We start from the raw sequence: 27768 nt of genomic DNA, 5'->3' as shown, positions 1-27768 counted from the left end.
TGTACAGTCTTTAGTATATCTTGTCCAGCTCTGTAGAAAACTCAGAACAAGGATTAGAGAGACCTGGATTTGGCCATAGTTTCAAATATTATGATGTATTACCATACTATAGTTGGTGATCAGTTCTCAGGTGGTAAAAGAGTAGCAAAGGATTTTATCAAGTTTGTCTACGCTGTAAGGTATTTTGTATGTATCCCAAAATAACTTAGAGGTTGTTTTTTTTAAAGGCTTGTCCAAATTAAAACTTAAAGTTTTTTTTTTATTATTCCATGTAAATCATAGCAACACAGAGAATGGCACTGAAATTCAGCTCGGGATTTTTCTTATTCACTGATACAATGTCATGTTGAGTCAGATCTTGACCTGTGCTCTGCTGCTTAATGTGAAAGTGAAGGTGCATCTCTTGGCCGGGCCAGGCCAAGCAGGTCAACAGAGGAAGGAGGGCTTGGGTTAAAAAAAAAAATCCCTGGGAGAGTAAATGCTGGATTGAGGGGAGGGAGATGAGGTTCAGGTTTCAGCCTGACAGGGGGTCTGGGGGAAGGACTGGTATTTTGGAATATACGAAGATCCATACAAGGCACAGTGGACATAAAACCGCGGTGCTTGCCCTGACGCGGTGGGTGCAGAGTACCAGCTGGGGCCCCGCGTTGGATTCCACTTAGATTTTGGAGGGTTTGACTGCATGGTGCCATAAGTCTCTGGGAACACACACTTAACACACCACTGACTGAACGCCGGGTCTTCTCCGTCCCTTCACTTCTCACCGTAGCTCCTGCATGTCTAATATTTAGACATGTTCGGCTTTGTGGACTCAAGGACTGTTCTGCTACTTGTAGCATCCCAAGTTGTTTTACTATCCGTGGTCAGATGTCAGAAAGAGGATGACCGTAAGTTGCACTGTTTTTTTCCCTTTCTAACTTGCAAAATTTGTGGATTATTACTTTGTGATCACATTGCCATGTATTTTGTTGCCATTTGAAAATTCTGTATTTTTAGAAGATGAGTGAAACGTAAATGAAATGCCAGTGATGTAATGTCAAATGAAGAACTCTGTATGCAAGTTGTTTTGCTATGGACAGTTATTTGACATGCTATGTACAAAGTAGTGCTTGTTAATTATTTCTGAAGCTGTGAGTTCATTCTGTCAAACAGACTGTCAAAGCTCTCAACGAGGAAGCATTTCTTTTTGTAGGACAGGTGAGGGTGTCAAGGTGCATCTGTGTGTGATGGAGGACCAGGTGAACAAGTGCCTGTTTGCCCTCACCTGCATCCTACTGCTCAGCCTTCCCTACTTTGTTTGGTCACACTGTAGTGCCAGATTTCAGCAAAAGAAAAAGATCAATAGAGCTTTTAGATGCCTCTTTTTCTACCAGTATCTAGCAGAAACACTTTACCACTATGGGCAAATGAAAAGTCAGTGTAATTGTTTTGGGTTTTTTTACTTGTAAAATAAGCCTGACCCACAGGGTTTGGCTGGAGCAGACTCAGGGTTTTCATGATGTGAAGTGACAGGGTCAGACAGTGCTTGACCCTAGACTAGCAGGCTCAAAGGGTAGCAAGAAGGCAGAAGGACAGAGGACAGAGTTCACAGCAGGGAGTCAACAGATGATAGACATATAGTTGTATTTATAGCAAGATGGACATTCGCTGCTTCCACTTCTCTCTATTCCTTGTTTTATGTTATTGTTTGTGTTAATCTAGAAGTTTAACGGAAAACATGTTATTTCAGTAAAATGTTTCATTGGCAAGGAGCTAAACTGTTTTCTTATCATGAACCAAATATTTGTGTGCTAAATATCTCTGTCACAAATAAGCTTAAAGAACAAATAAGAGAGTTAGTAGGCCCTAAGCTGTATACATTAAACAAATGAGCCATTCTTAATTCCCCAACGTGTTTGCACTGGCGCTTAACACAGCCATGGGATCCAGATGGAGAAATTTAGAAGGAGCCTCTGTTTACTTAAGGCAGCAGCTTGTCAATTGGGCACAGTATCCCGAATAAGAGAGGTTCATTCATACGAGCAGCAGAGCAGGCCTGCAGGTTAAATATACTCAGTCAACCACGTGAAATACCTCAACTAGGGCTTCAGACACAACTGTTGACTGTGGCTCGTGTTGACATTATATTTTATGCTGCTATAAAATTCTCCAAACGATAACTTGGGGCATTTTTCTTGCCTGCTTTGTGAGTTTTATTTAAAACTTGTAAATTGTAGGTAGTTGTGCTCCACAGCTACTGATTTGTACCAGTTTATTTTTGGGTCAAACCAACACCTATTTATCAGCATCAAAGGAACATCAAAGACTTTTCACTCCATATTTGTTCAAATCGTTGAAGCTTTTATTGATGTATTATCCTATTTTTTTCAATTTACAAAAAACTTCTTTTATACAGAACTGCACAACTTTATAAAGTTTTCGGAATTTTTATTTGAAACATGTTAACTTAATTATGCTTCTTCCTTTTAAGCCCAGTCTGTACTCGCTAACCACTCCTCCTTCGCTGTAACTCCTCCCACTTCCTTGCCTTGCCCTTTGACCCCTTACATCCTCATATCCCCACTTCCTTCTCTTAAACCAACTTATTTTTAAACATCTACTATACCAACTCACTCCTCTGTATAAACTCCATTACATTTCCCTGTCTAATTCTCTTTTGAACCAACATTTTCTGCCCTCTTATTGCTTTTATTCCTCCCTTGTCCACCTGCCACGCGCCCCCTGCTGGTCGCCGCAGAGGAGGCAGGTGGCTGCATCCAGGACGGCCAGCAGTATAATGATAAGGATGTGTGGAAGCCAGAGCCGTGTCGTATCTGTGTGTGCGACAGCGGAGCGGTTCTGTGTGATGAGATAATCTGCGAGGAGATCAAAGAGTGTGCCAACCCTATCATCCCATCTGGAGAGTGCTGTCCCATCTGCCCTGCTGATGCCAGTGCCCCCATTGGTTGTAATTTATTTATTCACATACCCATAAATAAATTACTCTTTTAGCTTGCATTTATCTCCTTCCTGGAAAACACTTTTGAATGGGGAACTGCGACTGAATCCAAATATTTTGCCTGATCAGGCCTAGAATCACTGCATTTAGGGTGTAGTTGCAACTTTCATAGTTTTGGCTGTCCTGAAATGTTATAGTTTAAATAAAACTGACTTTGACTATTCAGTCAACCCCTGATGTTCCCTATTCCAAAGTGACCCTCTACATGTTTTTTATGGAGACTAGAAAAGCAACATGATCAGGATTGTAACACCCAAATGAAAGTCTTTTTCATGTGTGATTTGGATCCTGAGATTTGCTATCTGGTCTTCACCTAAACCTGCTAAGATAACTAATATGAAGTCTGTCTTCACACAACGCAATGATTAATTTGTCCCGGTTGGGGGTCTTCTACAAAATTAAGGTGTCTTCTGGAAGTCTTACCAAACTTTTATGTCAACACTTTTCTAGATGAACCATTCAAACCTTTAGGTTCATGTATACAGCTACTCTATTCCTGTAGTTTCTTCAAAAGCCTATTCTTATATGACCTTATATTATACATATTATAATTTGACAATTACCTAGGAGAGAACACATACAGGTGTGTCTCTATATTTTGATAAGACTAATTTCAACAAAATCACATCTTGCTCAAAATGTTTTTGTTGACATGTCATTCCTTGATTAGTAATTGATATCTCTAGGCCATCAGAAACAAATAATGATTAAGGTGACTCAAAGTTTGGTTCCCCAAATTTGTCATAAACAATATTTCATAGCAATGTAAGTATATTAAAAAAAATTTAAAAAAAGTGGCCCTGCTTTATTAATTAAGCTAATCTTTATGATGTCCATTGGACACTGCTTGCTTTTTACTCACATTTTGCTTCAATGATCTGATCTAAACCTTCATCTCTCAGATCGTGCTTGCTTCTGCTTCATCTCTCGCATCATTAATATAATCTAGATGGGTTCTTTGCCTTTGGGTTTGGTAAATGCCATTTGATCACTGTCCCATCCTTAGGTTTCCTTGCAGGTCTACTTTCTTAAGAATCACACTTTATTTTAAATCAGTCACGTGCCTGAAATGTGTCACTTCAAAGTATCTCTTAATAATGTTCTTTCTTTTCCGCCATCCCCCCTCCATCTGCAACATCAGAGACAATTGGTGCAAAGGTGAGGCAGTGGGTTCTGGGGAAATACTGATATTCGTGCACACAACTAGAAATACTATCACACAAAAATAACATTTTTTAATTCAACTATTTTAATAAAAACTGTCAAACAACTCATAAATTCTTTCTTTTATCAATCAGGGCCAGAAAGGAGAACCAGGAGATATTGCAGATGTAAGTATGGACCCTCATCAGCATATAACAGTGGAGTAATACTTGACAAATTGGAAATGGAATGGAAATAATTGACTTTCCATCCTCCATAAAACTTGTCATTTTCCTTAGTGGACTACCAATTGACCAAAAAAAACCCAACAACATTGTGTTTCTAATGCTTTTACTTGGAATGAATTACAGAAATGTCCATTGATGCCTATATTATGTGACACATCTCAACATCTCTACCTTAGTGTTATTTATCAAGCCACTCTTTCACAGGCTCCAACATTTTTCTTTAAAGAAACATAACAGTCTCTCACTGATTAGAAAAAAAAAAGAACTACAATGTCTCAGACTTCCTTTTAAATGAGGACAAGCCCTGCATTCCTGGGACATAATGAACCCAATCAAATCCTCTTAGATCCTCTCAGCAACTTTGTTGCAAGTACACATGTCAGGTGAAAAAAATCGGCCAAATCAGAGGTTAAAAGGAGGTGATGTTTTTAGAAAAACCCATTCTGTCAAATTAAATCTTCATCAGATTTAGTTTTTTGCTTGATGCCCACCTCCTACAAAGTTGGAATGTTCTCTAATTTTAGCTGTTCAGAAACGGGTTCAGCAGGACTCGAGACAAATTTATGACAATAGCCACAGTAACCTGACAAAAGCTTTCTTTTTATATTTCTGTAGGTTGTTGGACCAAAAGGACCGCCAGGCCCTATGGTAAACATCTCATTCAACTGATTAAAAATACTGATAAAAAGTTTGCAGATTTTTTTCCATACTTATTGTGATATAAGTTTGTTTCTTTCCTGCAGAACAACTTGCCTTTTGGTCTGAAAATGAGCTATTGCTATGTGAATGTTGCGGAGGCTAATCTGTTTGTTTCTGCAGGGCCCCTCAGGTGAGCAGGGACCACGAGGAGAAGGTGGTGCCAAGGGTGACAAGGTATGAGTCACCACACTGTGTCCAAAAAAAAACCTTCCACCACTCAACTTAATACACCATTCAGAAGAAACGGTCTCATATCAATGTTAAAATATAATTGCAGCACTGGCCTACCAGAGAGTGGGTCAAACAACAGCAGTTCTGATCATTATTATAAATGAAGTGGCGTGAACAAGTGCTCTGATTAGTTTGAGATTGCAGTGTTATTTCTACTCGAGGGAACATCAAAATATCCTCATACAATTACTAGACTTCTTTAAATGTCATGTTAAAAAGGGGATTGATAAAACAAACAACAAACCAATGATAACCAGAGTTTCATGCAACTGTGGCTTGTAACTGGAATCAGACAGCATATTGCAGATAGGCATTAATTTAGTGCATAATCCAAAATATGGAACTAACATGGAGCTCCAGTTAACACAAACAGCAGAAAGATGAAATCACACTGATGGTGGATTTGTCCTGCATCTCTGTGTAACACCGTTATCATTTAGGACCTGAATTTCTTCAATGCTTTCAGTAACTTATACAAAACACCCTTCTCTCTTTTCCCTAGGGAAATCCTGGACCTCGAGGAAGAGATGGTGAGCCTGGCACCCCTGGAAACCCCGGACCTGCCGGCCCACCTGGACCACCTGGGCTTGGAGGGGTGAGTTTAAGGATGCTGCCGTAAAACATAGCATGAACAACATCTTACCAAATCTACCGCCCTTAGATTTAAGTCTAAACAGCACAATGTTTCCCTCACGTCACACAATACAGTGATGAAATGTTTGGATAAACAAGATGTTAGACGTATAAATTCACTTTGCCTGCACTGGACTTGATCCATACACAGAAAAAGCACAAAATTGGTCCATAAAATTATGTTGTATTTTAAGACAGAAAAAAGAGAGAAAGAGATGAAGACACACAACTAAAAAGAGACAAATAAGCAGGTGCAGATGCATCGACATCTGCTATGATGGGTGAAAAACTGTGTGCAGAGAGCAGGTGCACATTTCCACGGCTCATCTTCTTTTTATGGCACTGAAGCACCATTCAAATCAGTATTTGTGGCCCACTTAGCTCAGGCAGATAAAATGCATAAGCTGACTCTTACTCTTCATCGGCTCTGTGTGTTTACAGAACTTTGCTGCCCAGATGAACGCAGGTTTTGATGAGAAGGCCGGAAGTGTTCAGATGGGTGTGATGCAGGGACCAATGGTAAGTCGTGTTGTTTACATTGGGTGCATCTTACAGGAGGGGTGTTCTGTATGTGAACCCTTTCAGTATAAAAACAGTTCATCTGCTTCAAAGAATAACAACATTACTTACATTTAGCAAGTCTTTGATTTGTTGCAACTAAAAATAAGTGGTGAAAACTAAACTGCATCTCGCTGAGACGACTGCAGTGCTTCCACCTTGTGGCTCACTGGTTTCACTCCAACACAGAGATTTCATCCAACCTTTCATGCTTTCAGAGTTAAACACTGATTTAGAACTGAACTTTCAACATATCCTAAAAGAGTATATTTGAGCATGAATCACATACGGCTTAAAAGTATTATTACATAAAATATTACCACTCTAAATATGATATAGAAATCGCTACAAACAGATTGTGCACAGACTTTTTAGGAACGGTATCAAGAGGTGTTAACTTTAAACTCTGTGTGAACTGAGCCCAATCTGCAGTAAAGCTGACATTTTACTTCACTTTTAATAGCTCTGAATGTTTTATTCATGATACATATGTTCATTTGATCGATTTACTGTAGATGGTAAAAATTATGCCACGTTAACGTTGTCTCTATGTCTCGTGTTTCTTTTGCAGGGTCCTATGGGTCCCCGTGGTCCCCCTGGACCTAGTGGAGCTCCTGTAAGTACATTTATTGAAGCACTAGCTCATTACGTGATTGGACTTCATAATTGAACAGCTAATGTGGAAATTTTTCAGGAATTGTTAACGCAACTAAAGAAATTCTTCTTGCTTTTCTTTCTTATTTGCACTAATAGGGGCCACAGGGTTTCCAAGGTTCCCCTGGAGAGACCGGAGAGCCTGGTCCCGCTGTAAGTAATTATATCAATCCCAGGATGCATCTGTGCATTAAACAGACTGACCTCAGACTGCAGTTGTCACATCTGGTGTAATGTTTAGAGTTTACCAACAACACCTATTTTCATTAGAACCATTGCTGATTATAAATAGTACAATAAATTCATTATAAGCTCATCCCTCATCTCATAATAAGTGGAAAATAATTAATCTAGTTCCACCAAATTTTGGAACTAGATCAGGCACTGTTACATTTTGCATCACATAAGCCTTTCTAATTGTCTTTATGTGGAGCAAGTACAGAGCTGCTTGTAATGATTTATCTTCCTTTGCTTTATGCCAGGGACCAATGGGACCTCGTGGACCATCCGGACCTTCTGGAAGACCAGGAAGTGATGTAAGTGTTGCAGCTTTATCGAGGAAACTCACAACCCATGATAAATAAGCGCAAAACCAATACTAAACCAAGGTCAAAGGTCAAACCACAGTTTTTGTAATGAAAAAGTAGTCCTTATTTTCCAGATAACCATGAAATTTCTTCCATTTATTTCCTCACTTTTATTCTACTCTTAAGTTAAAGTCAGTCCATTGTTCCACCAATTTTACAACCCCTACAAACTCCCTCATGTACTTTTCACTTTGAACTCTGTATACCGCCAGGGGGCACTGTCTATCTCCTAACACTGCTCGTGAAAATTATGACACACTGGCTTCATGTTTACAGAAGCCTCCCACTACAGAGAAGTGCAGCGCAGCTACATCTCATCATGCAGCTGCACTACTTCAACAAACAATCCTCTAACTTCCTGTCTGTTTCTAGGGTGAAGGTGGCAAACCTGGCAAAGCTGGTGAGCGTGGACCTTCAGGGCCTCAGGTGAGAAAAAAAAAAAAAATCAGTCAATTATTGATCTTTTTATACTCAAATTCAAAATTATTTCATCTGTTGCTAACTTCAGGATTAAAATCAAGAGAAGGAAATGAAGGTGAATAAAACCTATTAAAATGTTTTTATTTCAGGGAGCTCGCGGATTCCCTGGAACTCCTGGACTTCCTGGCATCAAAGGACACAGAGTGAGTGCTTTAACTGTCACTGCTAAACTGCTCAGTCTTTACTTAATAGCAGCACCTCCTTCATTACACGCGATGACCGACTGACCTGAGTCCTGATTTGTCCTGCCATGTTTTTTTTGCAGGGTCATCCTGGTCTGGATGGAGCTAAGGGAGAGACCGGTGCTGCAGGAGCCAAGGTAAGACTAATCTTTTCTGATTATATCAAATTAAAAAAAAAAAAAAAAAATCCAGATTATTTTATGCTTTTGTCCTCAACATTTTTTGATCATTGTTCCCATTAGGGTGAGGGTGGTTCTTCTGGAGAAAACGGTTCCCCTGGACCAATGGTAAGTCTCCACTGCTATATCATTCTGAGGTTCCTGACTGCTGGAAATTACACCTGTGATTCTACGCAGATTCAGTTTCTTACTGTTTTTACTTTCATTATAGCCTGGGTGATTGCTACATAAGAGAAATTATAGGTTTATATATTCAAATTATTACAATTAAACTAAACTGATCACTTGTATCTTCTGTCATAGGGCCCACGTGGTTTGCCCGGTGAGAGGGGACGTCCCGGAGCTGCTGGAGCTGCAGTGAGTAATAATTCCATAGCAGCTTCAGTCTACTGAGCAGAAACATGTTTGTCACAACTTTGAATCCTTTTGTAAATTGTAATTTAATGGACTTTTCATTATGATGCACAGCACTGACTATCCTGTTTTGTCACTCTTCAGGGTGCCCGTGGAAATGATGGCTTGCCTGGTCCTGCTGGTCCACATGTACGTATCACAGCCCCCACTTTGTGTCCAATTCATCCAATTGATTTTTCTTTTAATATTTTTGTTGTCTAAAAGATCACAGCAACAAAAGGATGGTGATCAGACATGAACTCTAACCTGAAGATTTTTGTTCCCCCTTGCAGGGGCCAGTTGGTCCTGCTGGAGCTCCCGGTTTCCCAGGATCCCCAGGAGCCAAGGTTTGTACAGATCACATCATCCTACACAAATATTTATCTGTAGGATATGTATTAAGATAAAGCAATAAAAGCCTGGTGGAAGTCACTTCAGTTCATCAGAGTTCATTGCTCTGTATTAAGTCTGGTTATGTGGAATTAAATCCCATAGTTTTCTATAATTATGTCTGATTCTTGTCATTTCAAAATTTTCATGGAGAAATTAACAACTTTACAAGTATGTTCTACAAACTACTCTGTAATATTTTTTGTCAAGGAAGGTCTTTTCATGTGTAGTTGACTTTCTTATAATGAAAATGCATAATTTAAATTTTAAACACGTGTGAACAGACACTGTATGATGATGAAGACAGCAGGTGCGAAACAGCATCATGTTCAGCTGTGATGTGAGGATACAAATGTTAAATTCAAATGTTAATGAAATGCAGAAAAAAAGATTGTTTTTCTGGTTGTTAATGATAAATTGATTATGTCCTGTCAGGGAGAAGCTGGCCCTACTGGTGCCCGTGGAGCTGAGGGAGCACAGGGACCCCGCGGAGAGGGTGGTACCCCAGGATCTCCCGGACCCGCCGGAGCATCGGTTCGTTTGTCATCACTTATGATCCTGCTTTTGTTTTACTGATACGAGACAATTCTTGTCATTTATCAATATATTGCTGATACACTGTAAAGTAATGCATCTTGTTCTCGGTCTGTTTAGGGTAACCCCGGTACTGATGGTATTCCTGGAGCTAAAGGATCTGCTGTGAGTCCAAACTCCTTGCGATTTTAGAGTCATCTAATACCTTATGTTATTTTTTTTATTTGATAAAAGTTGTATTTTACTTTACTCTGACATGTTATTGTTTCTTCCTCTGTGCAGGGTGGTTCTGGTATTGCTGGTGCTCCTGGATTCCCCGGCCCCCGTGGACCACCTGGACCACAGGGAGCAACAGGACCTCTGGGGCCCAAAGGACAGTCTGTAAGTCAGCTGATGATGATCAGAAACTATGTGAAACACTGATACTTGCTCGTGTTGGGATTATTTATTGTTATGGCTGTCTTCTTTTCCTGCCGTGTTTAGGGAGACCCTGGTCTTCCTGGATTCAAAGGTGAAGCAGGACCCAAAGGAGAGCTTGTGAGTTGCTCAGTTCTGACTTGATTACAGCATTTTTTTTTTAACATACATGCCATAAACACAAAGTGACAGAGTGGATTTACTGAAATATCTTAATTTTTCCAGGGACCTGCTGGTCCTCTAGGTGCCCCTGGCCCTGCAGGAGAAGAAGGAAAGAGAGGCGCTAGGGGAGAGCCTGGTGCTGCTGGACCACTCGGACCTCCAGGAGAGAGAGTAAGTAATTGGGATGTGCATTATAAGTTTGTTACTGCTCACTTTTTACCAATAACATCAACTAATTTAAGCACAGTCTAATCCAGTTTATCTTTGTTTCTGTGATTCTTTCAGGGAGCTCCTGGTAACCGCGGTTTCCCCGGTCAGGATGGTCTTGCTGGCGCTAAGGTGGGTCTCAGCTCACTGGCACTACTTCCTTCATTACTTTTTCTACGACAAAGATGACACAACCACTGATTGTTGTGCAACTAGGGCTGGCGATATGGAAAAAAAACATTTTTTTTGTTTGTTTGTTTGTTTTTGACTAAGTACCTCAATATAGATATTGCACTGATATTTGTAGGAATGACTTTTGGTACTTTCATGAAATATTTACATGATGAGATTTTTGCTATATAAACATCAGTAATGTAGATGTAATGACTAAGTGGGCAATACGGCAAATAATGGAACAGCTAGAACAGTCTGGTAGGTTTAGAAAATGACATCACATTCCTGTAATGCATCCTTTAAAACCAACACATATGTCATTACAATATTAAGACTTTGATATAATATCGATATATTGTCTTGTAACTGATATTTAAAGCTTACCTGCTTTGGTCATATCTTCTTCAGGGTGCCCCCGGTGACCGTGGTGTTTCTGGCGCTGCTGGGCCTAAAGGTGGTACTGGAGACCCTGGACGCACAGGAGAGTCTGGCCTCCCTGGAGCCAGAGTGAGTCTTGAATCTTTACTCATCACCAGTCCAGAATCAGTCAGGCAGTGTTGTTCTCTTGTTGTCTTCTTGCAGTGATATGATTGATCTATGTGCCTTCCACAGGGTCTTACTGGTCGTCCCGGAGATGCAGGTCCTCAGGGCAAAGTTGGACCCTCTGTGAGTACAATATGAATCAAATTTGTTATGATTCACAAAATGTGAAGTTAATGTGGTTTACATATGTACTTCCATGTTTAGAGAGTTTAAAGTGAAAAAATAGAGCCGGTAATTCAGTCAAAACAGCTTCCCAACAGCATTGTTAATGTTAACATAAAAATAGTTCAAAATATGACAAACTACGATACACATGTTAAGAAACGCAGTAAATATCATCTGAACTCAATCCCCACAATACTTACACAACACTCAAAACAGATTCTGAAATTAAAGACTTATATTGAATAAGAACATTGACCCAATTATCTACAATTTCATTGTGGCTTTATGGAATCCATATAGCTGTGAGCAGAACAGTTTCAACTCTCTGCCACTGACCACAAAGCCTGGAATACAAACAACAGACAGCTACAGTATTGAGAACTAAGAAGAATTTTTGCAGACTAGTAAAATAATCCTTATGTATACATATTTATTATAGAAAATGATCATGACAAGAAGGCACAAGTTTCCCCTGCCAAGTTTATACCTGCTATCTGTGGGTTTCCGTGCTGATTTATTTGTGCCTTTGACAGGGTGCCTCCGGTGAGGACGGTCGCCCCGGCCCACCTGGTCCTCAGGGAGCCCGTGGACAGCCAGGAGTGATGGGATTCCCTGGACCAAAGGGAGCCAATGTATGTGTCTGAAGGGTTTAACAGTGTAGTAGAACACTTCACTTTTACACACAACGCACAAATACATCCTTGTACATGGTTTTACAAACGACACTGCAGTCATTAACCTTGCTGCGCTCCAAAGTCAGAGTCCTCCACAGATCTTTTAATTTGATTTCTCTTTAACAGGGTGAATCTGGAAAGCCAGGAGAGAAGGGTCTTTTGGGTCGTACTGGTCTCAGAGTAAGTATACATTTTTGCAAAAATGCTTTACCCTTTTCCATACCTCACAGATAGATTCATCGTTTTCTATCTCCAGACCACTTTTCAAAATTGTAACTCTCCTCTCTGAACAGGGTCTGCCCGGAAAAGATGGTGAGACTGGTGCTGGTGGACCTTCTGGCCCTGCTGTGAGTATTCCAGTATATTTACATGTTGGGAGATATATTTTACAATCAGCTGACACTCTGCTGCTCTTTGCCTTTGACTGATCGCCTGTGTTTGGGTTTATCAATGTAGGGCCCAGCTGGAGAGAGAGGAGAGCAAGGACAGCCTGGACCTTCTGGCTTCCAGGTGAGAATACTCATCCAACCACTGACACACCTGTCTGTTAAACCAAAACATACACACCACTCTACAACGTCCACTGTACAAAGCTTGAATAGCAATATGAGCAGTTATCTAAATGTACTGAAGTAACAAGAGGAACATATATTGTAGGTTTAAATGACACCTCAGAGTTATATATTCAGAGAAACATCAGATTCATAGGTAATGACTCAGTCTATATTCATAGAAACCATTTCACTCACTCCTTTGCTGTTGTTGGACAGGGTCTGCCTGGACCTTCTGGTACCCCAGGAGAGGCTGGAAAACCTGGAGACCAGGTGAGTGTTCATTCTGTCCAGCTGATTTGTTGTATCTGTAGGTCTTAGTCCCCTTCAAAACTCTAAACACAAACTGTCCTACAGCATGTATAGTACCACCTACAAGCAAAATGACTGTACCTCTGGTTTAATAAGAATAGACCTTTTTCACAGCAGACATTTGCAGATGGCTGCATATCACTTAGGGGAAGTCCTGGTTTTCTGATTGCTGGTTCACTGTCACGGTTTACTGGGGCACTGAATGAAACTCAGCCATAATTAATACACCTGTGATTTCCCTGCAATTACAAGTAAAAATGTCTGCTGTAAGAAAGGTCTACTTTGCTAAGAGATGAAGTGACTGTGCCATAAGGCAATGGAGTAAACAGCCTCTGGTTTGAGAAGCTAAAGATGACTTTGTCTATTTGAAATTAAAATTACCTGCAACATATTTAGTTAAGTGTCAATTTAATATACTGTAACTATAATGCTCTACTTGACAGCAAGACTCACTGCTGTTCTCTGTAGAAAATGCTAATGCTATTCACAAACTCGCTGACATACATATAATCTTATCATTATCACATTTAATATCACAAAATCAACACACCAAGCAAGCACTTGGAATCAAATGTTCTTATCCTTAATCTCTATTCTCATATTATTACCGTTATCATATTATTCTGTTATATATTCTATTTGGTGTATTTTTGTCATTATATATGTAATTTGACCTTTCAATTGTTTTTTTTTAGCTCCTGTATATCATTTGGTTTTGTGATTTATATACTGACTGCAGTAACAATGCAGGTTTCCTTTGGGATTATTAAGGATTCTATCGATCTAATAGCCTCAAATATTTAGTGCAGAATGGTTTTCAAGCCTATAAAAATATTCTTATTTACGTTGCAAAATTTTGGATTGAAGTTACATGTCGTTTTAAAATGAATTCTCTTGGCCATTCATACGAGGACTAAGAAGGAAAGCTCAACAGTTTGAACAAGCTTTAAGCTATTTGTATGTTTATTATTACAAAAACTGTAATAAACTGTGTGTCCTGTCTGCAGGGTGTTCCTGGAGAGGGCGGAGTTCCTGGTGCTGTTGGACCTAGAGTGAGTTTCAATGTCCTCATTTCTAATTTTATCAAAGCAGAGTGAATACACAAACCACCAATTATGGCTTTTATGTACATAAACAGTTTATACATGAACATTATGCTAGATTACATTGTTGGTTTCATACATGAATGCCTTTATCATCCTGAGCTATTGCTGCCATTGATCCACCTGTCTCTGGTTTTCACAAACAGGGTGAGCGTGGTTTCCCTGGTGAGAGAGGTGGTGCTGGAACCCAGGGTCTACAGGGACCTCGTGGACTTCCTGGAACTCCTGGAAGTGACGGACCTAAGGTCAGTGAATGACTGTGAATTTGACCTTTGGATTTTAGATGAAAATTATTGCTCTGCTGAATTTCTTACAGGCAAATGAACGTGCACAACAACAGGCAGTGCAACAGCTGCTCCTCTGCAGGTGTTTTAATTATTCACCATGTTCCACGTGCAGCTTGAAAGAATGTGTGGAGAGATCTGTGTCATGTAGATTTATAGTTGTGAATCCAAAACAACCAAATATCACCATAAAGTGTGAAGAAAAAAAAACTGGGGTGGACTTGTTGATCGTTTTTAAAACCACAATGAATTTCTGCCATATTCTTTCAGCTGCTCAGGATTTCTCAGTATTTTCTTTTGGTGTCTTGGCCGCGTGAGACTCCAGGAAGTCTCAACTGGTTACCTGGCAACCCCACAGGGACTTCAGAAGTTACTGCCTCATGCCAAGAATTAATCAGTCATAACCCACATCAAAACACAGTGTGTCACTTTTACACTTCGGTTTTTACCGGATTAAACAAACCTGATATGAAATGTCAATTAGTGAGCTTGAAATGTGCTGGACGGGAGATTTAGTTACCTTTAACACATCAAGGCAAGCTAATTCCCCCTATTTCCAGCCTTTGTGCTAAACTAAGCTTACTGGCTCATATCAGTTATTTCAGTCTTCTTATTTAACTCTCAGCGAGAATTTGAGTATGGATTTTATCCAAAATGTCAATGAATTCCTCGACATGTATCCAGAAGAAAAAAAATGCATAAAACCTTTGTAGTGTATTTATCTGTCGGTGGATATGTTGAACATGAACCTGCAGCCCTGGTCTACTTCCGATTTAGATGAATAATGAAACTTTATTGGGATATATTCAAGATTTGTCACAACTTTTATAAAGCCCTGCAGGTGTAATACGACAGCTTGGGCATTGTCTTTAAGAGGAGAAGCAGCTTGTCGACGCTCAAGATCAATTAATTCAGGGGAAACGTGAAAGAATTTGAGTTACCAGTGATCTCATAATTCTAATCTGTGTTGGGTGCTTTGTTTTCATCAGGGAGCTATTGGACCAGCTGGTGCTGCTGGAGTCCAGGGACCCTCAGGCCTGCAGGGTATGCCTGGAGAGAGAGGAACCGGTGGTATCCCGGGATCCAAGGGAGACAGAGTGAGTAACAGATTCTTTAACAGACTTTTATTTTTGACAAAGTCGAGCGAAGGTATAGCTTGTCGTAGTAGTGCAATGTGGTATCTAGTATGGTAAGAATAAATAGAAAAATGTGTTCTGTAGTTTCGTATGTCATTCCAACAGAGCTCTCCTTTTTGTCCAACAGGGTGACAATGGACAGAAGGGACCTGAAGGTGCTCCAGGAAAGGACGGTGCTAGAGTAAGTTCAAAATAAATCCTCAATCCCTTTTGTTCAGTCTACCTTTTCAGAGTGGGTCATCAAACAAAAAGGGAAACATTTAGTCTCACTCTAACATGCCTCCTTCTCTTTTCTTCCTCAGGGTTTGACTGGTCCCATTGGTCCTCCTGGCCCAGGTGGACCCAACGGTGCCAAGGTACAAATACCAGTGTTACCCTTTAGGCTGTTAAAGGGATGAACTGGAATCCAGTTTACTTTAAAATTCATATCGCATGTTTGTCAATTTGGTTGTTATGACTGACAGTTTCTCTTCTGTTCAGGGAGAGACTGGACCTACTGGCCCTAATGGTGCTGCTGGTACTCGTGGTGCCCCTGTAAGTACCTGTTCTTGTGTTAAGTGTAAGCAGTACAGTGTGGAGTCCACACTCGTGTTGATTGGCTGGTTTGATGTATGTAAATAATGGAGCTCCATCTTATTAAAATGCTACCAACTGAGAGAAAAGCAGGCATATTTTCTCAGAGTTCATCCATTTTATACAGTGGGAAAAAAATGATTTACACATTATTTATATATTCACATGATGCAACAGTCTGTGTTCCTTCCAAACGAGCTCTAATTTGGTCTCATCTAACCAAGACTCAAATGAAATAGCATCCTTTATCCATGACAGACTATGATGCTGTTGCTCACAAATTAGTAACATTACTTTAATATAATGGGGGGATCACCCAGAAGGGTTGTACAATAATCACTATTCGCCTCCTTTGTTCTTCTGAGATTAACATTTTTATGAATTTATTAATCTTATTTATGTTTTTTCTTGTTTCTCTCCAATAGTTACTGATTTACATTAAAAGTTAGGTTTGATAAGCTTCTCTTTTTTTTTTTTTTAATTATTGAGAATGGTATCTTACTGACGGAGAAAAGGATAGTTTTATTTATTACTTACTAAAAATAGCCCTAAAGAAGATTTAAAAAAAAAAAAAAAAAAAACATAAAATAAGTGTTAATGCAAAGAGCACCAACCTCTCGTCTCGAGCTGGCATTGACCGACAGTCTCTTCTGTCCTCTTGCAGGGTGACCGTGGGGAGGTCGGTCCTCCTGGGCCTGCTGGCTTTGCTGGACCTCCTGTGAGTAAAATCACCATTAGACCTTCTGCTCATAATTAAAACATATTTTCAGACATCATGCTAATATTACTGCTCTGTTTAATAAATTTAGGGTGCAGATGGTCAGCCTGGTGCCAAGGGAGAGCTCGGTGAGGGTGGACAGAAGGGAGAGGCTGGTTCTTCTGGACCCCAGGGACCATCTGGAGCTCCTGGACCTGTGGTGGGTATTTAACCTGAAAATAAAGTCCTTGAATCAGACATTCTGTATCTTCTATCCATTTTTGGTTCAAATTAAACTGAAGATACACACAGTGCTGTGAAATGGCCTTTCGAGTCCTTCAGGGTCACTGCAGTGTCACATGATCAATTGTTGTTCCTGTTTTTCAGGGACCTACTGGTGTATCTGGACCTAAAGGAGCACGTGGTGCTCTGGGAGCTCCTGTAAGTAACTCCTACACATTACATACACAGCACATTTTATAGTTCTAAACCATGAGTAATTTACTGATTAATTAATGTATTGATAAACTATTTACTTGAGTGCAATAACCCACTTCACATAAACAAGATGAGGGACACAGCTTAAACCAAGTCAAGTTAACAGTTAGTTGATTGATAGAAAAATAAGCAGTTACAGTTTTGAAGTAAACTGAAGGTTTGAAGAGCCAACGTCTAATCAACTGCAATAATTTGCAGGGTATTTTTTTGTCTTATGGGCTCATAAATTGATCGTCACAAAAGCAAGCTCATCAACTTGGACTTTTTAATAAGCTATTTTTACTATTCTCTCACATTTTTCGGTGTTAACATCAATTTCAAGAGTAGACGAAAGTATAAACACAAATAAAATTAAATACATTTCAATCCTCATTTTAACCATAGATGATGGAAAATTCTAACATTTAAAAAGTTCTTAAGAAGTGACTGTTTATTAATCTGATTGTGCTGGGAACAAATGAATATTTATAGCGATTACTCCTGATCTTTGGAGGTCTAAAGTGTGAGCCTGAGGGGCAGTGGGTGATTGCTCTCTGAGAGCACAGCTTGAGTTAAAACATTTATGTCAGACAGAGCAGACATGCTTCTTTCTTGGTTTCCTATAATGTTCCCACTGTCGAGACAAATACGTGGGCCGCTGCTGCTGATCGCCATCAACAATATCAGATCAACAGATGATTGAAACCATCTCTAATTGCAGCCTTTAAGTGTTTGAAAAGATATGTACAGTACAGAAAACCGGCAAGGCAAGCAGGTGGATATACTGCAGACCAATTTACATGGAAAAACACCCTATTTTTTCTCTTATTACCAACAATAATGAGCACCCAGGAGAGAGAGATGCCTTTGATATCAACATGCTTCCTACTTACTGTTACACTCCATCCAGCAAAGTCCAGTATGTGTGTGACCTGAATCAAGTGACATGAAGAGTATCAGTATAACTCAACTTGACCTACTGAACATTGTCACATTTGGCTTTCTAAACCCGCATCAGACAAGTCACATAAAGATATTTACTTTTATATTGACTAAAATCTTGTTTCTGTTTGACAGGGTGCTACAGGTTTCCCTGGTGCTGCTGGCAGAGTTGGATCTCCTGGTCCTAATGTGAGTATTTTTTAATATCTCAAAAAAAACAGATGAGTCTAAATGTCAGTTCTGTGCATTTCTGCTCTTACCCTCTGAAACTCTGTCTTTCCATCACAGGGGAACCCTGGCAGTGTTGGTCCTGCTGGCTCTGTTGGTAAAGACGGACCAAAGGGTGTTCGTGGTGATTCCGGTCCTTCAGGAAGACAGGGAGACACTGGGCTCCGTGGACCTGCTGGCCAACATGGAGAGAAGGGAGAGCCCGGAGCGAAAGGAGAAGCTGTGAGTTTGATTTCATATCTGCATTATGCACATGATGACATTAAAAAGTTACTGTATTCAATGTTCTCCTGACAGGAGAATAATCCACTACAAACCTTTTTAAAGGCCCAGTCATGCATTCAAAAATAATAACTTCCCAATATCCTAAGAACCCAGAAGTACCTGCGCCTGAAACTCAGAGAAAACATCTGGTCTCAGTCACCTGCTATTTCAACTTAATATTCCCAGATGATGACACTCTCAGCTCAGTCAGGTGCAGCTAAAGAAGAACACATCACGACTTAGTTTCCTTTGTCTTGTCTCTGCAGGGTGTTGATGGGCCTTCAGGTCCTCAGGGTCTGGGTGGATCCCGTGGTATTGTTGGTCTGCCCGGTCAGCGTGGAGAGAGAGGCTTCGCTGGTCTCCCTGGACCTTCTGTGAGTTCATCTGTCAACATTTTTTAGCTCTTTTTAGCTTCAACGTGAGTTGTGTGGGAATCTTACAGACACCAGATCAGCTCTGTAAATCTGGACACACCTCAACATCTTTCCAAGTTCACACAATTGTGTCTGACAGGCCTCCAGCTTACTGTGAGTTTGTCTTAGATTTGCCTTTAATGTATTGTTATCGGTTATAGTATCTGTGAATAGAGCAGGGTTCTGAACAGTGACTCTACCACTGATCTACTGAAAGTCAGAGGATTATTCTGGATTTTAGTGTCAAAGAAGCTACTGAAATATAACAACATTTCCTCTGCGTGTAGGGAGAGCCTGGTAAACAGGGATCTCCTGGCTCCGGTGGTGACCGTGGACCTCCTGGACCTGTTGGGCCCCCTGGACTTACTGGACCTGCTGGAGAGACTGGCAGAGAGGTCAGAAGTAAACAATAATAACATCAACTATGCCTCCACTCTTATTGTTGTAGAAACAGTGACCAAGTCACTGATAATAACAGAGAAACAACCAGTGGCCTTATTCACAATACTGGAAATAATACTGCCATCTTGATCTATTGATGAATGTTAATGAAGTCCATTTCATAAACCAAAATGTTTCTTGATCTCAGGGAACCCCTGGATCAGATGGACCCCCTGGTAGGGATGGAGCTCTTGGAACCAAGGTAAGAGACTTTCCGAACCTCTTCAAGAAATCCCAGTTTAAAAAATTGACCTGATCTGTTGTCAGCAGACACTGTTGTTATCCTGCATCGTCACCTTGTGCTGTCCTGCAGGGAGAGCGGGGTAACACCGGTCCTGCTGGCGCCCCCGGAGCTCCCGGTTCCCCTGGTGCCCCTGGACCTGTCGGACCCCTCGGCAAGCAGGGAGACCGAGGAGAGTCTGTAAGTCACACAACACGCTGACTGCAGTCAGGCACTGTGTTGGGCACGTATTTTTAATATTAACATGAGGAGGCACCCACAATGACCATTCCTTATCATGTCTTCAGGGTTCTCAAGGACCTGCCGGACCTTCTGGACCAGGTGGCGCAAGAGGAATGGCTGTGAGTATCTTCATGTCCAACGGAAACGGGATCATTACGTTTTTTTTTTAACGTTTTTATTAAAAGTGCTACTCGAATGCAGCCATGAATTTCAATACCTGACAAACCTTTACTCCAGGGACCCCAAGGACCACGTGGAGACAAAGGAGAGGCCGGTGAGACTGGAGAGAGGGGACAGAAGGGTCACCGTGGCTTCACTGGTCTGCAGGGTCTTCCTGGACCTCCTGTGAGTAATCCACGTCTCATAGTTCATCCCTGCAGTGCCGCATTTCGTCTGTCTTCTCTTTCCTCTGATCCGTGATCGTCCTTGTCCTGCCAGGGTCCCGCTGGAGATTCTGGATCTGCCGGACCTGCTGGACCAAGCGGCGCTAAGGTGAGAAAACTGAAGAAAAACTCTTATTACGGTTCCATCCTGCAGCTTTAATACCAAAGATATGTGATGGTAATGAAGGGCACAGGTTAGTCTTTTTTTCTAATTCGCCAATCACCCGACGAAGACGGGGACAGGAAAGGCCGCATGCTTTAATTATCCACCGCTGTGATAAGATGGGCAGCCGAGGCAGTTTGTAATTACTCTCTGCGAGGAAAAGTGGGAGACAGACAGGAGGAGTGTGATTTATGAAACCACTCCTGCTGGGATCAAAAATGGGCTTCAATATCTGTTCTAGATTAGCTAAGCACTGCCCACGATAAGAAAAATGAAGGGAAATGTCACCATACAAATAATCTTCATGCATAATAAGGAAAAGGGTCTGAGGGTGATAGAGAGAGACTGCTGCTGCATTTGAATTGCTCAATCAGAATAAAGTTTTTTTTTTATTCAGACGACATGGTGGATCTGAAGAAATAAAGGTGGTTTTGCACTTTGAACAAAAAGTTCAGTGAATGAAGTAATGTTTCATGTTAGCATATTCTGGGTGTCACTTTGTTTAACACACGCGGTTTCTGCAGGGACCTTCTGGACCAGGCGGACCCGCTGGCAAAGATGGATCCAATGGACAGCCCGGGCCCATTGGACCCCCCGGAGCTCGTGGACGCTCTGGAGAATCTGGTCCTGCTGTATGTACAAAGTCCTTCGAATAAAATCCGAAATCCCCCACGTGCGTATACACTCCGCTATTTCCGTGAGATCTCACTTCCTGCCTTTGGCTTCCTTCAGGGTCCTCCTGGTAACGCCGGACCCCCTGGTCCTCCTGGCCCACCTGGCCCCGGCATCGACATGTCTGCCTTCGCTAGCATGGGTCAGACTGAGAAGTCCACCGATCCCCTTAGGTACATGAGGGCTGACGAGGCCTCCAGCTCTCTGAGGCAGCACGACGTTGAGGTCGATTCCTCACTCAAGTCCCTCAACAACCAAATTGAGAACCTGCGCAGCCCCGACGGCTCCCAGAAGAACCCGGGTCGCACCTGCAGAGACCTCAAACTGTGCCACCCTGAGTGGAAGAGCGGTAAGTGGACCGAAGACCAAAGTCTGATCAGACACTGCAAACTAACTGAAGACACCTGCATGAACAGAAAACCTTCATGAAGTTTATCAAGACAGGGACATCGTTATCTCTGTGAAACTGATCAGGTTTTACTCATCTTTAGGAAAAATATACCAAAATTCATCCACACCTGACCCAGAAATGACGAATACAGGCTTTTTTTTTTTAGGTTTCTATTGATAGCCTGTTTTTTGGACTTGCTTATTAATGGGTCAAAAAAACGTATTTCAAATCCTGTTACATCATGTCTCCTGTATACGAAGTGACTTTTCTTCTAACTTTGTCTTTAAATATGAGTGATTCAGCAGGTCAAGTGTTGCATTTAGTTACGAGGCTCCCCTCCCTCACGAACCCACCTCTCTCCTCGTCTCCAGGCGACTACTGGATTGATCCTAACATGGGCAGCAACGCTGATGCCATTAAGGTCTTCTGTGACATGGAGACCGGAGAGACCTGCGTCTACCCGAGCATTGCCAAGGCACCAAAGAAGAACTGGTGGACCAGCAAGAGCAAGGACCGCAAGCACATCTGGTTCGGAGAGACCATGAACGGAGGATTCCACGTGAGTGCACGAATACATCACCACTGATCATTTCTGTGTGGAAACTGGTCCCGAAAGAGACTGAAACACACGCGGAAGCTGCTAACTCCTCCGCCCGTCTGTCTTGACTCCGCAGTTCAACTACGCTCAGGACGGCCCTGCGGCCAACGCTGCCAGCGTCCAGCTGACCTTCTTGAGGCTTCTGTCCACTGAAGCCTCCCAGAACGTCACGTACCACTGCAAGAACAGCATCGCCTACATGGACCAGGCCACGGGCAACCTGAAGAAGGCTTTGCTGCTGCAGGGCTCCAACGACGTGGAGATCCGCGCAGAGGGCAACAGTCGCTTCACCTACGCCGTGTTGGAGGACGGCTGCAAGGTGGGTGCAGAACAGGATCGAGGACAGTTATCTTGCTGTCATATGTGTAGAAATGTCATTGCATTATAAGGCCGTGGGTGAAACATTCCTTCGCTCTCACCCCACAGAGACATACAGGCCGGTGGGGCAAGACCGTCTTCGAGTACAAAACACAGAAAACCTCCCGTCTGCCAATCGTGGACATTGCTCCTATGGACATCGGAGGAGCGGATCAGGAGTTCGGAGTGGATGTAGGCACGGTCTGCTTCTTGTAAAGTGGAGTATCGCAATGGCCCCCCCCTCTCAAAAAAAAAAACACAGGAAATAAATAAACTCAACCACGAAACATTACACACACTTCCATAATAAAGACGACTGGAAATTATAAAAGAAAATTGATACTTTTTCTGTCACAACGAAGTGCTCTCCAAGTTGTACTCCCTGGATGTTAGCACTGAAGGGCACCGGCAATATCTGTACACCACACCAGCATTCTCTGTCAACCCACTTCCTGAGATCCAGTCACATTTCCCATGGCCCACTGTTGACGGGAATGAGTCCGAGCCAGGAGGAAGAGGGACCAAGCGAACAAGTCATGGAGAACAGAAACATGGCTTGATGTCACTTATTTATTGTCTAACCTGAATGGGCAGAGTTGAGGTAGGACTGGACGGGTTCACTTTGTAAGTACGACAAGCCCCCTTTTTCCACTACAGAACAGCTGCACACCTCTGTCCCAGTCCTACTCCACCTCCCTCCCTGTCTCCCTCCTGACACACAAATATGGCATTTTGAATCAGTGTAGACTTAAAAAAAAAAAAAAAAGGAAAAAAGAAATTCTCAGTAAGTAAAATCAAGCGGGTGCTCCAGGCCTGTCCATCGCGAGCAGGAGCCAAAGGCTTTACTGTGTATTATAAATCCTTGGTTCTATTGTTGTAAAAGTCTGTGTTTATAAACAACCAGATGGTTTTATATATATTTCCACATTATGTGTGTACATGTGTCTATATGCACACCAACACTTTTTGGAAAGTGAGGTTACATTTGGGATGTGTGTTTCAATGTCCTGGTCCCCTTTGACCGCCCATCAGAGGACGGCCCAGTTCTCATCCAAAACAATTAGAAGAATTTGAGCGAAATTTGTTTTGCTTTTTAAATTTTTTTATTTTTTTTTATTGTAGTCATCCAGATTGTTTAAAGCTACCTCACGCTGAAAAACAAAGTGAAAAATGTTGAGTTCAAATCTGAGTTGACCAAAAACATTAGCTTTCGAGATGGATCTGGGGCTGAACGGCCATCTTTGCTTTGGGTTGCTCTATCTCTTCAGAAGGTGCTACAAGTTCTGTTATTCATCAGACACCCTCCCACCCCCCTTCCCATCCCTAATTCCCACTAGCCTCACACCACACACTCACACTCCACCCTGGAGGAGGGGTGCAGTCGGGTTAAGACAGAGGAGACAGGGGGCTACTCGGAGGCCTCCTCTGGAGTCCAGACCCCCCCACAGCTGAACGTGGGACTCCCGAGGAGAGTCGCTCCAAAACAACCAGGGTGGGCTGTCTCTGTGTGTGTGTGAGGGCGTGTACATTTTTTTAATTAATTTTATTATGGTCATGATCATTTTTGTTTTTATTTTGTTACACTTCTAATTGATGTAAATTGGAAAATAAAAAGGAAAACCGAATGAAGAATGAAGTTGATTTTTAATTGAGAATAAAAACAGAAATGGCGTGGGGATGTATGTCTTCTTTCAACAGAACCGCTCATTAGTGCTTAAATGTTGTTGTTTTTGTTTATTCCTTGAAGTCAGATACTCTTGACTGTGAGTGTACAGTCCGTGTGTGTGTGAGCGTGTGTGAAAGCTTAAGACTGTGATGCAAGTGTGTGTTTTCATTTGAGGGACTCTCATAAGACAAAGGAACTAAAGTACTGTATTCATTCTGCGGTGTCAGGGTGGAGCTGGGCAAAATTGGCTCCTGTTTGTCTGAACTAATAGGCATAAATAAAGAACATATTGTTGACTGGAATCAAGTATTTTGTCGAGTAGTGATGCACAACAGCTATGTCACAACTTCTCTGCTGTGGCTTCCACTCCGGTCTGTCCTGAGTAACTAAAGCTCGACTTAAGCCATATAAGTGACATACTCTCAATTAAAATAGATCCAAAAGCACATTCTTTCATAAAAGTCAGCTTTATATTTCATGGATATAAATTTAGAAAAGCATCTGACAAACATATACTCCAGCGTTTAATGTCAAAGTTATTTTGTTTGGGATAACACAACAAAAAACAAACAACAACAACAACAAAAAATCACCTGTAATTCTCTTTACAAAAAAAACACCCAAAAAACTAAATTAGACCACATTTAATTTTACACACCAAGTGTTGGGAATAAATGTCACGCAGCATTCACTTGTGTTCCAAAATTACCACAATTTAAAAGACTTCTCCTTTAATTACACGTGGTCAGTTTTCTACTGTTACGTAGTAAAAAGCTGCTCATTTTTTTGTCTCTCCGTTGAGCCCAACAATATTTTACAAGTAAAGCTTTAAATTGATTGATAAGAGTCCTCTTTCAAATTATAAGTGAGACTTTTCTGATAATCTTTCATCATTAGCCTCACAATGTCCATTTGGGTCAAACGTTTTAATGAATCGGGAATCAAACGAGTACTTTCTACTCCTTTATTAACAATCCATGATACCAGATATGACTTGTGGGGGATGTGGTGGAGGGTGCAGGACGGTCAAGAGATGAGCTCTGTAAAGAGCAACTGATTGGCAAAGTCAGCAGCCCTTTCCTGTGCATGAGGCATTGACTGCTTACTGAGGCCGAAACAAGGTACGCCAGCGGACAGGAAATAGAAAGGCACATGGGAAATTCTTCCGCTGGACCAGCACTGAGAACAGAGAGAGAGAAACATCACTTTGTAGCTGGTAGAGAACAGAAGGAGTATTAATGTAGTTAATAATTCATCAAGGGTTTCTGCAGGGTTCACAAAGTTAAATTTAAGACCCTTTAATACCACATAAAATCACAATCATAACGGCTTATGATGTATGAGACGACGATTAAAAGCCCAATAGGGAATTACTTGTCATTATATGACTTTTTTCAGTACCTCCCAACATTTTAAACAATAATCAAATTAAAATGAGCTTGATCCAGATAGTGACCAATTATTAATTCATGTAAATCCTAAAAAATATATATATATATATTTTTTTTTACTTAACCTGGACATTATGGCAGCATTACATGTGTCAAAGTGGAAAATAAAACAAAGCACGCAAACAAAACTATACTGCCTGAAACTGATGAGCATCCTACTGTTCTACATCCACTGTTCTATTTCTAAGTGGATAACGTCCCCAATAACCCACGATCGAAAACACAAAAACATTTTACTGCTAACTTTTCCATCTGCAAGAGGGAAGAGTTCATATTTAATACCTTTGAACGTTAAATGAAATCCATTTTACAACTTGTTTTTGAGCCGTTTTTTTAGGAAATTGATTTGAAGTGCTGCAGATAGTCTATGGCTGACAGCACTGGAACATAATAAAATGATAAAAAAGGAATTTAGAGGGTAAAACTGACCACAGTGAGCAGAGCTCCGTCCCGGAAATTCGGGTGGAACTGCATCAGTCTCGGCTCCGCGCCCGGTTCGCCTTGAACAAAACCACTAAACGAGAAGAAAGATTGAACTCGCAGGTGAGATAAACAGCGGTGTTACAAGGAAACAAAATACAAGCCGCACAAGGGTGAAACGCAAACACACAACGAAGTACAAACCACGGCAAGAGCTCGAAGATGGGGTTGGCTCTCGTCTTGAACACGGCGATGATTGCAGGCCGGCCTGCTGTGCGCGGATCACCTGAGAGGACGGATCAGACCGAGATGAGTTATTGAAACTCCTACACGGACGGGGTTCACGAAGGTGAACGGAAGAAAAGGGAGACCTTTAAGAAGCACGGCGAGCCTCTCTCCTCGGGGATCCCAGGCGACAGACTGGATCTCTCCTCCGACACTGGCAGACACATCAGAGAGACGCGAGTCAAACATGTTCAAATCATGAAGTGGAAGTAGAAATACCGCGTTACAAAAAGATCCTAGAAAAAGAAAATGACTACGTACGTGATAACAATACCGTGCACGTAAAGCATCAAAAATAAAAGTACTCATTGAGCATAAAGGCCTCTGTCATTGTTGTATTTTTTTTTAACATGTAATGATGTGTCACTCTTAACACATAACTGGTGGAGCTCATTTTGACTACATGATATACTGTTGGGGAGTTTCATCAATAAAAATGGATTTTGACCATGTGAAGTTAAAATATGCAATGCACTGATATCATTTTGGACAATAAAGTTTATCATTAGACTGTAAAATATCCTGCCTCTATCACATATCTTTGACACAAGTGTTTGATAAACACATTTCGGTTGAGGTTGAAATAGCAAAATCAGATTTTTTTTTTTTTTTTCTTCCTCATTATGGTGTCCGCTGCAAAAATCCAGCATCGGTTGGGCTCTAATGAATCTATACGATATGGGACCTTTAAGACTAAAATGGAAGCAGCATATTGTTATGTTCAGAGTTTCAGCTCAGTCCTTTTTCCTTTCCCGACAATGTGCTGAAGCAAATGCTCAAATATAGTTTCGAGACATCTCGAACTGTCTTGTTGTTTGTCTGCATTTAACTCTTGTTTTATATGTAGCTGGGCTAAAAGAAGCCATTTAGCCATTTACTTAAGAGCTCTTACATGATGTGTCCATCGGGTGTGTTAAAGGTCGTCTCGGACAGGTCAGCCACCACGACTGCTGCCTGGGGCCCTTTTGACGTGCTCGTAGATACACCTGCTCAAAAAAACAAAACAAAACAAAAAAGATACAGAGGTTACCAAAACTCTTCAAGTAGTAAAATAAGTTTAAATCCACCTTTAGAAGAAAACAATTCACCCTGTAATATCAATTGTCTAAAAGGCTGTGTGTGTTTATTTTGTATAAAGACCGGGGAAGCTCACCCGGTGTGTCCGTGAAGGTCAGAGCGTAGATGACCGTCTCTCCCTGCACGGTGAACAGCAGTCGACTCCCGTCTGGACTCCAACAGCCAGACTA

At 41.4% G+C, this 27768-nt stretch overlaps 2 protein-coding genes across 3 annotated transcripts in view; one reads left to right on the top strand and one right to left on the bottom strand.

Annotated features, from left to right (window-relative positions):
- Positions 1-567: 567 nt before the first annotated feature.
- On the top strand, positions 568-24660 carry LOC138635459 (collagen alpha-1(II) chain-like). Of its 2 annotated transcripts, XM_069722941.1 has the most exons (54): positions 568-887; positions 2738-2944; positions 4140-4156; positions 4297-4329; positions 5005-5037; positions 5209-5262; positions 5822-5914; positions 6394-6471; positions 7082-7126; positions 7264-7317; positions 7647-7700; positions 8124-8177; positions 8321-8374; positions 8497-8550; positions 8656-8700; positions 8896-8949; positions 9091-9135; positions 9279-9332; positions 9811-9909; positions 10030-10074; positions 10192-10290; positions 10393-10446; positions 10552-10659; positions 10774-10827; positions 11278-11376; positions 11482-11535; positions 12111-12209; positions 12378-12431; positions 12545-12598; positions 12708-12761; positions 13022-13075; positions 14122-14166; positions 14364-14462; positions 15491-15598; positions 15765-15818; positions 15940-15993; positions 16118-16171; positions 16875-16928; positions 17020-17127; positions 17295-17348; positions 18462-18515; positions 18615-18776; positions 19085-19192; positions 19519-19626; positions 19821-19874; positions 19986-20093; positions 20201-20254; positions 20373-20480; positions 20574-20627; positions 21206-21313; positions 21414-21702; positions 22116-22303; positions 22419-22661; positions 22769-24660. In XM_069722941.1, exons 1-54 carry the CDS (start codon positions 794-796, stop codon positions 22913-22915), a joined length of 4464 nt encoding a protein of 1487 aa, XP_069579042.1. In that variant the 5' UTR covers positions 568-793; the 3' UTR covers positions 22916-24660. The 2 variants fall into 2 exon arrangements, with proteins under 2 accessions (XP_069579042.1, XP_069579043.1); XM_069722942.1 differs by lacking the exon at positions 2738-2944.
- Positions 24661-24994: 334 nt separating this feature from the next.
- The window catches only part of aaas (achalasia, adrenocortical insufficiency, alacrimia), a 7785-nt gene continuing 5011 nt past the window's right edge, over positions 24995-27768 (bottom strand). Inside the window, exons 11-16 of the mRNA XM_069722944.1 lie at positions 27675-27765; positions 27414-27507; positions 26608-26675; positions 26441-26522; positions 26246-26330; positions 24995-25544 (exon numbers count right to left, since the gene is read on the bottom strand). Coding sequence (XP_069579045.1) covers positions 25392-25544; positions 26246-26330; positions 26441-26522; positions 26608-26675; positions 27414-27507; positions 27675-27765 — 573 coding nt within the window. The 3' untranslated portion in view covers positions 24995-25391. The remainder of the gene's footprint in view (positions 25545-26245; positions 26331-26440; positions 26523-26607; positions 26676-27413; positions 27508-27674; positions 27766-27768) is intronic.

The sequence above is a fragment of the Brachyistius frenatus genome, unplaced genomic scaffold, assembly GCF_029030835.1.
Source record: "Brachyistius frenatus isolate BFR_SWC_R1_liver_20210118 unplaced genomic scaffold, ASM2903083v1 Contig_309, whole genome shotgun sequence".
Lineage (NCBI taxonomy): Eukaryota > Metazoa > Chordata > Actinopteri > Embiotocidae > Brachyistius > Brachyistius frenatus.
The sequence above is the reverse complement of the archived record's forward strand: the minus strand, read 5'-3'. Positions and strand labels throughout refer to the sequence as shown.